The sequence below is a fragment of the Hemitrygon akajei genome, chromosome 23 (genome assembly GCF_048418815.1).
Source record: "Hemitrygon akajei chromosome 23, sHemAka1.3, whole genome shotgun sequence".
NCBI classification, from domain to species: domain Eukaryota; kingdom Metazoa; phylum Chordata; class Chondrichthyes; order Myliobatiformes; family Dasyatidae; genus Hemitrygon; species Hemitrygon akajei.
In genome coordinates, this window is record NC_133146.1 from 2,218,139 (window position 1) to 2,231,675 (window position 13,537).

Consider the following 13,537-nt stretch of genomic DNA (forward strand, 5'->3'; position numbering starts at 1 on the left):
ATCAGTATGGAGTTATATACCCACCATATTCAATGGGTACCTGGTATATCATGAATTCCGTGTCACAGAATAATATTAAAGAAGAACAGGGTCAACAGCACTATGCAGAGTAACAGTTCAGCTCAGACTAGCTGGGCTAAAGGGCCTGTTTCTGTGTTGTAGTGCTTATGACTCTATGACCCTAATTATAAATATGTTATGTTGTTGATATTAGCTGATAACAAAGTAAGCAACAAGTAATAGGGTGGATTGGACTAAGTGAATACAGTTACCCTAATTAATCTGATTTCCAAATAAAATATAGAGTTAACCTTTCATCAGCACTGGAATGAGAGTTAAAGCAAGTTTTAAGATGTAGGGAAACTCATCTGTGTTAGGACAATTAAAAGATGGTGCATCATGTAGCAAGCTGGTAACAGGGAATGAAGGGGATCAGGAAGAGATGTAGAGTGGCATGCAAAAGTCTGGGCACCCCTGTCAAAATTTCTGTTACTGTGAATAGTTATGTGAGTAGAAAATGAACTGATCTCCAAAAGTCATAAAGTTAAAGATGAAACATTCTTTTCAACATTTTAAGCAAGATTAGTGTATTATTTTTAGAATGAAAAAAAGGAAAGGAGCACTATGCAAAAGTTTAGGCACCCCAAGAGATTTGAGCTCTCAGATAACTTTTACCAAGGTCTCAGACCTTAATTAGCTTGTTAGGGCTATGGCTTGTTCACAATCATCATTAGGAAAGGCCAGGTGATGCAAATTTCAAAGCTTTATAAATACCCTGACTCCTCAAACCTTGTCCCAACAATCAGCAGCCGCCTAGCATTCTGAAAATTAAAATAAGTGATGCCCACAAAGCAGGAGAAGGTTATAAGAAGATAGTGTTTTCAGGTAACTGTTCCCTCAGTTTGTAATGTAATTTAAGAAATGGCAGTTAACAGGAATGGTGAGGTCAAATTGAGGTCTGGAAGACCAAGAAAACCTTCTGAGAGAACTGCTCATAGGATTGGTAGAAAGGCAAATCAGAACCCCTGTTTGACTGCATAAGACCTTCAGGAAGATTTAGTAGACTCTGAAGTGGTGGTGCACTGTTCTACTGCGCAGCGACACCTGCACAAATATGACCTTCATGAAAGAATCATCAGAAGAAAACCTTTCCTGCGTCCTCACCACAAAATTCTAAACATGCATTTTGGAGACAAGACCTGTGGACTGATGAAGTTAAAATAGAACTTTTTGGCTGCAATGAACAAAGGTATGTTTGGAGAAAAAAAGGTGCAGAATTTGATGAAAAGAACACCTCTCCAACTGTTAAGCACGGGGGTGGATCGATCATTCTTTGGGCTTGTGTTGCAGCCAGTGGCACGGGGAACATTTCACTGGTAGAGAGAAGAATGAATTCAATTAAATACCAGCAAATTCTGGAAGCCAACATCACACTGTCTGTTTTTTTTAAAAAAAGCTGAAGATGAAAAGACGATGGCTTCTACAACAGGATAATGATCCTAAGCATACCTCAAGAAGCGCAAGCTGAAGGTTTTGCCATGGCCCTCACAATCCCCCAACCTAAACATCATCGAAAATCTATGGATAGACCCCAAAAGAGCAGTGCATGCTAGACAGCCCAAGAATCTCACTGAACTAGAAGCCTTTTGCAAGAAAGAATGGGCAAAAATCCCCCAAACAAGAATTGAAAGACTCTTAGCTGGCTACAGAAAGCATTTACAAGCTGTGATACCTGCAAAAGGGGGTGTTACTAAATACTGACCATGCAGGTTCAGGCCCTTTTCCTTTTTTGTTATTTTGAAACTGTAAAAGATGGAAATAAAAAAATAAAAATATCTTGCTTAAGATATTAAAGAAATGTGTCATCTTTAACTTTATGCCTTTTGGAAATCAGGTAATTGTTTATTTGCATAGCTATTCACAATAACAGAAATTTTGACCAGGGGTGCCCAAACTTTTGCATGCCACTGTAGATGCAGAATAACTATCTGGAGTTAGCAGAGCAATTGAGTAATGTTGGAAATGTGACACCTCTGACAAACACATATTGCATTCATAAGGGACCATTCTCTTTGGCAGCCCTGATTCACTCTGCTGTCTCAGTAACACCTTCTCCCCATGTCCTATGACACCTTTCCCAGCAGTGCAGGAAAATCAACAGCCACTCTATGCTTTTATCTCTTTTCCTCACAGCATCCAGGGACCTTGAATTTCATTCCAGGTGAGCCTTCAAATCGTTTTGTTCCCCGGACCTGGAGTACCATCGCAGACTTCAAAGCTAAGTGCAATGGTGCTGCCAACATCACTATCTCTCTCCCAGAAGAGCTAAATCTTTTATATGCTCGATTCGATGTCACCAACACTGAGCCCCTGAGGAGAGCTACCAAAGCGACCTGCACCTTGGTCATCTCTGAGGCTGAAGTACGCAGGTGTTTCCAACGAGTGGACAGTCACAAGGCTGCGGGACTAGACGGCATCCCAGGGTGAGTACTCAGGACGTGTGCGGCACAACTGGCAGGTGGGTTTACAGACGTTTTTAATCTCTCCCTCTCCCAGTGTAGTGTGCCCTCCTGCTTCAAAACATCCACCATTGTCCCTGTACCTAAAAGGACCAAGGTAACATGGCTGCACGACTGGTGTCCTGTTGCACTCACCTCAATAATAAGCAAATGCTATGAGAGGCTGGTCAACGACTACATTTGCAGCATGCTACAACCCACACTGGACCCCCTACAACTCACCTACCAACACAACCGATCAACAGACGACGCAATAGCTGCAGCTCTACACAACGTCCTTACATATCTGGAGCAGAATGATCATGTGATAATGCTGTTCTTGGACTACAGTTCAGCCTTCAACACCATAATTCCCTCCAGGCTTGACAAGAAGGTCAGAGACCTCGGCCTTCACCCTGCATTGTGTACCTTGATCCTGGACTTCCTGTCAGATCGCTGGCAGTTGGTAAGAGTGGACTCCCTCACCTCTGTCCCTCTAACCCTCAAACACAGGAGCCCCTCAGGGCTGTGTCCTAAACCCCCTCCTTTACTCCCTGTATATCCATGACTGTGTCACCACCCATAGCTCTAATCTGCTAATTAAATTTGCCAATGACACCACATTGATTGGTCTAATCTCAAACAATAACAAAGCAGCCTACAGAGAAGTGGTGTCAAGTAAACAATCTCTCCCTCAATTTCATAAAAACAAAGTAGCTGGTTGTGGACTACAGGAAGAATCGAGACAGGCTAGCCCCTATTGACATCAATGGATCTGGGATTGAGAGGGTGAACAGCTTTAAGTTCCTTGGCATAAACATCACTGAGGATCTCACGTGGTCTGTACATACCGGCTGTGTGGTGTAAAAAGCACAACAGCACCTCTGTCACCTCAGACAGTTGAAGTTTGGTATGGGCCCCTAAATCCTACGAGATTTTTACAGGGGTGCAATTGAGAGCATGCTGACTGGCTGCATCACTGCCTGGTGTGGGAACTATACTTCCCTCAATCACAGGACTCTGCAGAGAGGGGTGCGGACAGCCCAGCACATCTGTAGATGTGAACTTCCCACTATTCAGGATATTTACAAAGACAGGTGTGTAAAAATGGCTTGAAAGATCATTGGGGACCTGAGTCACCCCAACCACAAACTGTTCCAGCTGCTACCATCTAGAAAGTGATACTGCAGCTTAAAAGCCAAGACCAACGGGTTCTGGGACAGCTTCTTCCACCAGGCCATCAGACTGATTAACTCATGCTGATACATTGTATTTCTATGTTATATTTATTACAAATTACTATAAATTGCACATTGCATATTTAGATGGAGATGTAACATAAAGATTTCTACTCCTCGTGTATATGAAGGATGTAAGTAATAAAGTCAATTCCATTCAATGTACTTCACTTGTATTTCCACCAATTTAGTGTGCTAACCTTGATGCTCACAATGTGGTCGCCTCCCTACTTGGATAAGCCAAGTGTAGTTTAGTGTTCTGCAGAATGTGCTGTTGTGTGAGACTCTCAGATAATCAGCATTTCTGGCATGTTTCTTTCAGATTTCCAGCAGTTGTGTCATATTCCTCTTTAGTTCCATCCCTTCCTCACCCCTTTCTCTGCATCTTGTTTAACCATTCCCAGTTTTGTTAGGAATCTGCAACTTTAAAACTCAACTGGTTCTCGCCCTTGACAAAAACAATGAGCTGTTGAGTATTTTCAACATTTTTATTTCAGCTTTCCAGCATTTGGAAAAAGATTTCACCATTAAAGCTGGGAGGAGCTGTCCTGTCTCATTGCTGAGTTTGATCGTTAGCCTCTTTTTCATTATATCATCTGCTCTTTTATCTCTGTCCTTTTATCCAGGAACTCTGTCATTCCATCTAGTTGAAGTGGCCATCCAGTTGCAGTAATTCCACTTTAAGATACCAATAGAGACAGTGGAAATCCACATAAAAACACTGTGACAATGGAATCCACAACAATCTTTGCAGCAAAACCAAGGTTGAGCAATTAATACCACTTCATCATACATAAAGTAAAATCAGGCAACGCTTGTTTCACTTACTTGCAGGTTCTTATAATGGACTGGACTTCTGCAATGACTGGTTTTTGCAGCTTCCTCCGTAATGTAAAAGAGGCCACAGAGTTTGCAGTAAAATCCAGTTCTAGCTTCTACAAACTCAACACCTGAAAAAATGAGTGCGCACTGGTTACCAAGGTAGAAGAAACACAGATTCTCAAGTATCTGGATTACTCAGCACAGAAATTAATAGTCCCATTTCATCTAACTTTGAAATAGTTGGAAGGAAGTTTGGCTTTGCTTAACTCATTTCATCCAAGTTAACTATTTTGCAGGAAAACTACTTTAAAATATATCTTTCCTCAACATTCTTTCAGTAAGTTAATCCATATTCTGTATGAAGGATTAATTTCAAGTTTTATGGCTGATCTTAACCAAAGTATGGCATACATTTCACATTCCTAATCTATGGAAAGAAAACTTCCAAGATAATGGAGGTGTAGGACATGGATTCTGCTTTGCTGTAACCATGTAAACTGGGACTTCACTCAACGAATGGATGCTTGGGTGGGGCACCCATTAGAATCCATCACACTCAAGAAAAGGGTGGAGAGTAAACTGGACTCAAATAATTTCAGATAGAATTAATGATCCAGGAATTTAACACATCCATTCGGGGATCTATTGATGTGGACCACAAGATCCCTCTATTCTTCCAGACTGCTAGGAATTCTAACATTAACTCTGTATTCTGCCTACAAGTTGGACTTTCCAAAGTATATAACTTCAACTTTTCTGAATTAAACTCCTTCAGCTAGATCTTTATCCTATCAAAGTCCCATTGTAACCTATGACAACCATATACACTATCCAAAACTTTGCAAAAGGAGGTTGAAATGTTGGAACAACATTGTGGGCTGAAGGATTCATACCATGTTGTATTGTTCTATTATATGTTCTCTCAGTACATGAATAAGGTTGTTTCAAACTTATTTCCAGGAGTGTGAAGAATACAATGCAAGTTTGTTCCATAATTTGATACAAAAAATTGGTTAAGGCAAGTAGACATTTTCAAAAGGAAATGACCGATGCATGGGATTACTTGAGAAAAGATGAAAAGCGAAGATGAGGCAGAGGAGAGCCAAGTGAGGACTAAACACCTGCACTGATTAATGAGATTGAATGGCTTATTTCTGCATGGTTTATGTTAAATGTAATTTTACATAAATTGACATAATTTTGTTTGTGTGTTTATAAAGCCTGAAAGAATAGCTGGATTTGGAAAATGTTATAATATATACCATGACTGGTCACGTTATATCTGCATTATTCTACTCTGATATGAATTTTATTTGGATTTATAATAGTTCACCAATTACAGATTTCACTGTTGGCAGCTTCTAAAATTTATATTAGTCAAACAAACCCGCTATAAAGCAAGAATTATCTTGACAGCTCCATATTAGTACTTACCTAGAGGAATACTAAGATTAGAGAAGACATTGTTGTGCTTCCATGGCAACTGAGTTTGTTGTATATGAGGGGGTTGTTGATTTCTTCCAGCTGGTTCTTGCATTGGTTGGCTTAGGTTTTCTGCGTTAAAAATATTAAATATCAGCACAAATATTCCTCAAGCATTCTGTTCTGTCACTGGATCATAATGAGGCAGTAAGTGGTGCCAGATAAAAAGAGATGTATGAAAAAAATAAATTAACTTGTGTTAATGATTTTAACCCTATTATAAATTAAACTATTAAACATGGTGAGATAAAATGATATAGTCAATATATGCTGAAAATAATAAGATTCTCCTCATATGAGATGGTTCATTTGGCATGAAACTAGCATTCTTTCGTATCTGGTACTGGTTATCCAAGCCAATCATTTGGTTGTTATGTTAAAAATTTAATCTCCTGTGGTTCAGAACTTTTTTTATTTACACAAATGTATCTTGAAAGTGTTACAAGGGAAACCAAGCACAATGTGACGTTAGTGGGAAGGCATACAGGAATGAAATAGATTGGCTGTTTGAAATGTGTTGTAACAACAACCTCACACTCAATGTCAGCAAGTCTGGGGAAATGATTATGGACTCTAGGAAGGAGGAGTTGAGAGGACACACACCAGTCTTCATTGAGAGGTCCGCAATGGAAAGACTGAACAGCTTCAACTTCCTTGGTGTTTGTATCTCCGAAGTTCTGTCCTGAGCTCAACAATCATGAAGAAGCGTCACCAGTTGGTCTGATCCATTAGAAGTTTGAGGAGATTTGGCATATCACCAAAGACTCCTACAGCTTCTTATTGAAGTATAGTGGAGAGCATTCTGACTGGTTGCATCGCAGCTTGGTATGGATGCTCCAATGCCCAGGATCACAAAACTGCAGAGGGCTGTAGAATCAGGCATCTCGATCAGTGAGGACATCAACAAAAGGACCCTCATCATCACTACAAGCACTAATTGGATATCACAGAATTCAATCATAATAAATCTAATTCAGTGCCTGCCGAGGATGCACTATAGTGCAACCACCACAAAGGTTTTAAAGAGGAAAGATAAGCTTTATTTGTCACATCCATCAAAACATTGAAACATACAGTGAATTGCATTGTCTGCTTTAGTTCAAGTTCAAGTTCAAGTTTATTGCATTCAACCACACATGAATACAGCCAAACAAAACAGCATTACTCTGGGACCAAAGTGCAACAGTAATTCACGGCACAAGGCACATATAAAATCAATCAGAAAAATGCAATCACACAAAAAATATAGTCTGAGTCCCTGAGTCCATGCATGTTGCAGCAGTCTGCAGTCAAACACAATACATCGTCTTCAAGCAGCATTGACTCCAGCACACATGCCACACCACACTGCCTCTAGCGCTCTAGAGTAGAGCACCAATTCTGAATCAACTCCAGCACACATGCCACACCACACTGCCTGTAGCACTCTAGAGTAGAGCACCAATTCTGAATCAACTCCAGCACACATGCCACACCACACTGCCTGTAGCACTCTAGAGTAGAGCACCAATTCTGAATCAACTCCAGCACACATGCCACACCACACTGCCTGTAGCACTCTAGAGTAGAGCACCAATTCTGATGCCTTTCTCCTGGGCGGCTGCAAAAAAGTGACACGTGACTTGAGGTCTAGTCCTTGCTACAACTAAGGTCACGCAGCTCCCTGCAGTTCGCCAATAAACTAGTGAATCAGACTTTTATCATTCTGTATTAACAAACGTCCAACATGGTCTTGCAATCACAAAAAAGCGACAGTGACAATCTCTCACTGTTAGACTGGACACCTCCTTCATGCATCCACTCCAAACCCTTTCTGAAGCGGGCAGCAGTATGATCCACACCAAGCCCAGCTCCTTCAGTTTCTCCACCAGCGAGCAATTTGCTGATGGGGTAGATCTGCAGTACTTTAAGTTCTTAAAAAATACTCTTAGAAAAGACAATAACTCCTATTGTTGGCCCCATAGAAACTTATACATCTGAGCATGCCGCCATTTTACTGGATGTCAATGACCAACACAGTCTATATAATTGCTGGGGTCAGTTCACAAGTGTCAGCATGGTTAGCCCATACATCTTTGAAATATGAGAGGAAACTCATGTGGTCACAGGGAGAATGTATAAACTCCTTATGGATAGTGGTGGAGTTGAATCCCAATTGCTGACCTATAAAGAGTTACATTGGCCACTAAGCCTTCATGCCATGTGGGAGGGGATCACAGTCTAAGGTTCTATGAGGGGCTGGGACTTGTGTAACAGTCTCTCAAATGCTAAACAAGTTCACTGTTTAAGGAGCAAACGTATGTGGCATTGTAAGTGTACAATGAAAATAAATAAAGATATGTACTGATTGTATTTTCTGTATTTTTAAATAAAAACAGTGGATATGGGTATAATGGTGGCCTTCCAAAGAGAACTAGATGATTATCTATTGAAGGATAACTTATAGGTGTATGGAGAAGGAGATGGGAATGGACTAATTAACTTGCTCTTCAAAAGGGCCAATTCAGTTAGAATCAGCCTTCTGATCTTCTGCTTTATTGTTCTTCTATCAGTGAAAATAGATTTAAGACAAATTTTGAAGAATTTAATGGAGCTGGGAAGGCACTCTATGTTAAGGTAACGGGATGCAAGGCCAGAGGCAAGCAGGTTTGTCAGATGATTGAGGAGTTATTGGGCTAAGGAAGGAAGAATATATAAGACTTTTGCAGTTAGGGAACAAGGGTCAAGGATAGAAATTAATTGTTCTTGGTGCAAGATGGATAAGAATCTGTGAACTTAATTTCAAGAGAATATGACCAGGATATGGAATAATATAATTGAGTTTGTAGCTAAAGATTAAAATTTCAGCTGAAAACATGAACTGGGAGGGAGGCATACAAAGCCACAACTTGATCACAAAGATGAAATTGTTTGGAAGTCATTTTCAGGTTTTTCAGACTTGTAATTGCTAATAGCATGGGTTAGCCTGACAAAGTAAGAGCAATGATGATAATTTTTTCCAAATCAAGACTTAGGATTTCTGTATGTTTACCTGAATGAAGCTGCAGGAATCCAGAAATTGTTCTATTGCCTTTCAATGTTGTTAAAATAGCTTTGTATTTCACCCTAAAGGTGTTTGTGAAAGTTTCCTGAAGATTCAAGAGCTCAAATTCAAGATTTATAAAACAGCTTTGTTTGGTGTACTATTTCAGCTTCAACATTGTATTTTTATGATTTTCTGCATGTTCTAGCTGCCAGCCTTTAGCCTCATGGTATGATCATTGAAGATATGTGCTCTGAAAGATTCTTCCAACTGCATAAAAGGCACTCATCCAGCTGCTGGGGAGTGTTGATACTGAGTGAATGGATAATGGTGAGAACTGAATAGAGAGTGCTCTCAGGGATTCAGAAGGGTTTGAATAACTAGGAAAGAAAAGTGCCTGAAGGATCTATGTGCTGTGTGCAAGAGGGCAATAAGGAAGCTTTAAGCTCTTCTTTCAGGTGGTTGTTAGGTAGGTTTCTCTCAGGAAAATGTTTCTGTGTGATTTAGTATGGAAAATCAAAAGTTATTTGCAAGAGAGTTGAGTGAGAAGTCAGGAAGACTAAAGATAGGCAGGGTTGTAAAGAGAACTGTTGGCACATTGGCCTTCATAAATTTTAGTATTGAGTACAACAGTTAGGATGTTATGTTGAAGTTGCATAAGACATCTGTAAGGCCTAATTTGGAGTATTATATGAAGTTACTGGTCACCTACCTATGGGAAAGATATCAATAAGACCGAAAGAATACAAAAAAAATTTACAGGAATGTTGCCAAGACTTGAGGACCTGAGTTATAGGCAATGGTTGAATAGGTTAGGACTTTATTCCCTGGAGTGTAGGAAAGTGAGTGGAGATTTGATAGAGTGATACAGAATTAAGAAGGGTATAGACAGGGAAAATGCAAGCAAGCTTTTCCAACTTGAAGTTCAAGTTCAGCTTGTTGTCATTCAACCATATACATGTATACTGCCAAGCGAAACAGCGTTCCTCCAAACCAAGGTGCCAAACCCAGTACATATAACTCACGCACATAACACATAAAGTAATATTACCACAAAAAATTAACAAATAATAAGGTGCATATATGATACAAGTTAACAGAATAATGGTACTGGAGCTTCATATGTGATGAGTCCTGGGTTGTGGCAGGAGTTCAGTAGTTTTTATGGTCTGGGGGATGAAGCTATTTCCCATCTTAATAGTTTTTGTCCGAGGACATTAATGCCACTGACTTGGTTTGAGACAAGAACTAGAGGTTATAGGTTAAGGGGGAAAGCTTCTTCATTCAGAGGTTGGTGAGGGTGTGAAACAAGCTGCCAGTGTAAGTGATGGATGCAGTATTGATTTCAACATTTAAGAAAAATTTGGACAAGTACGTGGATGGGAGGGGTATAGAGGGCTGTGGTACAGGTGCAGGTAATTGGGACTAGATAGAATAATAGACCAGGATGGACTAGATGGGCTGAAGGAACTGTTTATGTGCTGTAGTGCTCTATGAGTCTATGACTGTAAAATTTTAAGAGAAGCAATTAGCATCATGTACCTCCACTGATTCCTTCTGGATACTGTTTCTTGATTTCAGCTGTTTCTGGACTTCTGATACTGATGCTTGCCAATGCTTGATCTGTTCTTGGAGGTTCTGCCACTTCACTTGAAGAATGTTCCTGTTGTTGATTCACATCATTTTCACACGACTCAGTAGGTCTGCACTGATTTTCTGCGTCTAGTTGGTCAATGGATTCATTTTCAGTAAACAGTTTGCCTGTCTCACAGCTTTGATAATCCACAGGCCGCTGCAGTTCTTCCTCAGCAATCTGTTGCATTTCATTCATTGAATTAGACACTAATTCTGAATGGTTCTCAGATTCCATGTTGAGACGATCACTCCCTAGAGAAAGGGTTGGACTCATTGATTTTGGATCTCGAGGTGAAGAGTTCTGAAGGTTTTCACTGGGATGTCCGCAGTCAATAACTGTCTCTTTTATTATTAGGTTATCAATACTCGCTTCCATTTCCCCATCCTGTTCAGTTTGAATATGCTCACTCTCCTGGATCTCAGCAGCCTCCTGTTGGACCTCCATCAAATGTTCTTCCTCTCCTCCCACCTCATCCACAGTGACAAACTCCTCCAAGCTGCCAGAATACCATGCTTCACCTTCAGTCTCACTTCCACTCTCAGAAGATGTGCTCTGTTTGCAAATTTTGACAAAAATATCATTAAACATAATGCCAGGTAGCATGCCATATAGGAGAACTAAAAGGTAGCAGGTTGAGAACAATGTCCATTGCTCTGCAATGAGTTCCTGATCATAGTTATATTCAGCACTTCTCTGTGAAGGGTGGGGGTTGGTACTCCCTCAGACTGATAAGTAATTTGATATTCTTATTCTGTATGACCTTGGTGGAGGTCTAGCAGAAGATCTATGGAGCTATTAATGTCAAACCCATGATTCATGGAAAACAATGGAATGGAACAGATCAGAAGGTGGCCATAACTTAGGAAAAGAAGCTGGGCAAATGGTGGAAATGTGGCAGCGAACACATTAGAAACAGTGACCATAACTCTAAGTTTCAACATGATTGTGAAAAGGTTTTGCTCTCAAGTTAGGGTTTTGAACTGGGGTATTTCAATAGCATAAGAATAAACCTGGTGAAAGTAGACCAGGAGCAGATGTTTAGATAAAACAACTGCAACTAGGAGTGTCTTAAAGAGAATAAGGGTATAGAGCCAACAGGGACAAAGGAAAAGGTGGCAATATAATGGAACTCTTGAGAAATATACTGTAGAGTGTGTCATTGAGTACTTTAGAAAGAATAAGGAGGGCAAAATGGGGTTATGAAGTAGATTTAGCAAGTAAGATTTTAAGGAATCCCTAACAATCTATAAGCATATCAGCAGCAATAGGATAGCCAGGAAAAGGGTGAATTCTCTTGTGACCATAGGGGCAATCTATGTGTGAAGCCAGTTGAAGTTGTCCGAAATTAAAATTTCTCACCATTCACCAAGGAGAAGTACCTGGAAGGATCCAAATTCAGGTAAGAGTACATACATAATTTGGTCTGGTCAATATTAAGAAGGAGGACATTTAGCTGTTACGGGGTGCATCGGAGTTGGTTGAAATCTATCCCAATTTCTATGGGAAGCAAGGGAAAAGATGGCTGGGGCACTGACAGAGATTTTTTGCTCCTTTGTTAGTCTAAGGGGTTTGCAGAAGACTGGGGAGAAAGCTAATATTATTCTCAATATTTAGAAAGGTATCAAGGATAAGCCAGGCTACTACAGGCCAATGAACCTGTTACCTGGAAGGGAAATTATTGCAGAAAATCCAAAGAAATAGGATTTATGTATATATTGAAAAGGTGGTGATTGATCAGGGTTAATCAGAATACCTCTGTGTGGAGGAATTCCTGCCTGACTATGTTGGTTGCTATTTTGAGGAGATAGGTGAAGGTATGGTGGGCTTTTAGTAAGGCATTTGACAGTCCCCACATATGAGACTGGTCCACCAGTTTAAGGCAACTGGGATTCAAGGCAAGTTATATAACCATATAACAATTACAGCACGGAAACAGGCCATCTCGGCCCTTCTAGTCCATGCCGAACGCTTACTCTCACCTAATCCCACTAACCCGCACTCAGCCCATAACCCTCCATTCCTTTCCTGTCCATATATCTATCCAATTTTACTTTAAATGACAATACCAAACCTGCCTCTAGCACCTCTCCTGGAAGCTCGTTCCACACAGCTACCACTCTCTGAGTAAAGAAATTCCCCCTTGTGTTATCCTTAAACTTTTGCCCCCTAACTCTCAACTCAAAAGTTGATTTAGGAGATCCAAAATTGTCTTGCTGATAGGAGGCAGTGGATACAAAAACTGTTATTCTGATTGAATCCTGGGATTGGCACTGGGACCCTTTAGTTTATGATATATATTAATGACTTGGATGTGTATCTATACAGATGATGCAAAAGATGGTAATGTAGTCGGATAATGCAAAGATAAGTGGAGAGGCAGATAGCGTTGAGGAAGCGGGGTGTCTGCAGAAGGACATAGACAGATTGGGAGAAAGAGCAAAGAAGTGGCAGATGAGAAATGCATGTTCGTACACATTGGCAGAAGGAATAAAGGCATAGACTATTTTCTAAGTGGGTAGAAAATTTAACAATCAGATGTGTAAGGGGACTTGGGAGTCCTCGTACAGTGTTCCCTGAAGTTTAATTGGCAGGTTGAGTCGGTGCTGAGGAAGGCAAATGCAATATTAGTATTCATTTTGAGAGGACTAGGATATAAAATCAAAGCTGTAATGCTGAGGCTTTTTAAAGGCATTGATCAGACCACTCTTGGAGTATTGTGAGCAGTTTTGGGTCCCTTATCCAAGAAAGGATATGCTGGCATTGGAGAGGGTCCAGAGGAAATTTGCAAGAATGATCCCAGGAATGAAAAGTTTAATATATGAGGAACGGTTTGATAGCT

General features: G+C 40.3%; 1 protein-coding gene across 3 annotated transcripts in view; it reads right to left on the reverse strand.

The window, feature by feature from the left end:
- Nucleotides 1–13,537, reverse strand: part of rbm20 (RNA binding motif protein 20) — a 253,185-nt gene that overhangs the window by 15,177 nt on the left and 224,471 nt on the right. For all 3 annotated transcript variants that reach the window (XM_073026846.1, XM_073026845.1, XM_073026847.1), the window contains 3 exons: nt 10,605–11,250; nt 5,993–6,112; nt 4,565–4,686 (listed from right to left, as the gene is read on the reverse strand). In XM_073026846.1, coding sequence (XP_072882947.1) covers nt 4,565–4,686; nt 5,993–6,112; nt 10,605–11,250 — 888 coding nt within the window. The remainder of the gene's footprint in view (nt 1–4,564; nt 4,687–5,992; nt 6,113–10,604; nt 11,251–13,537) is intronic.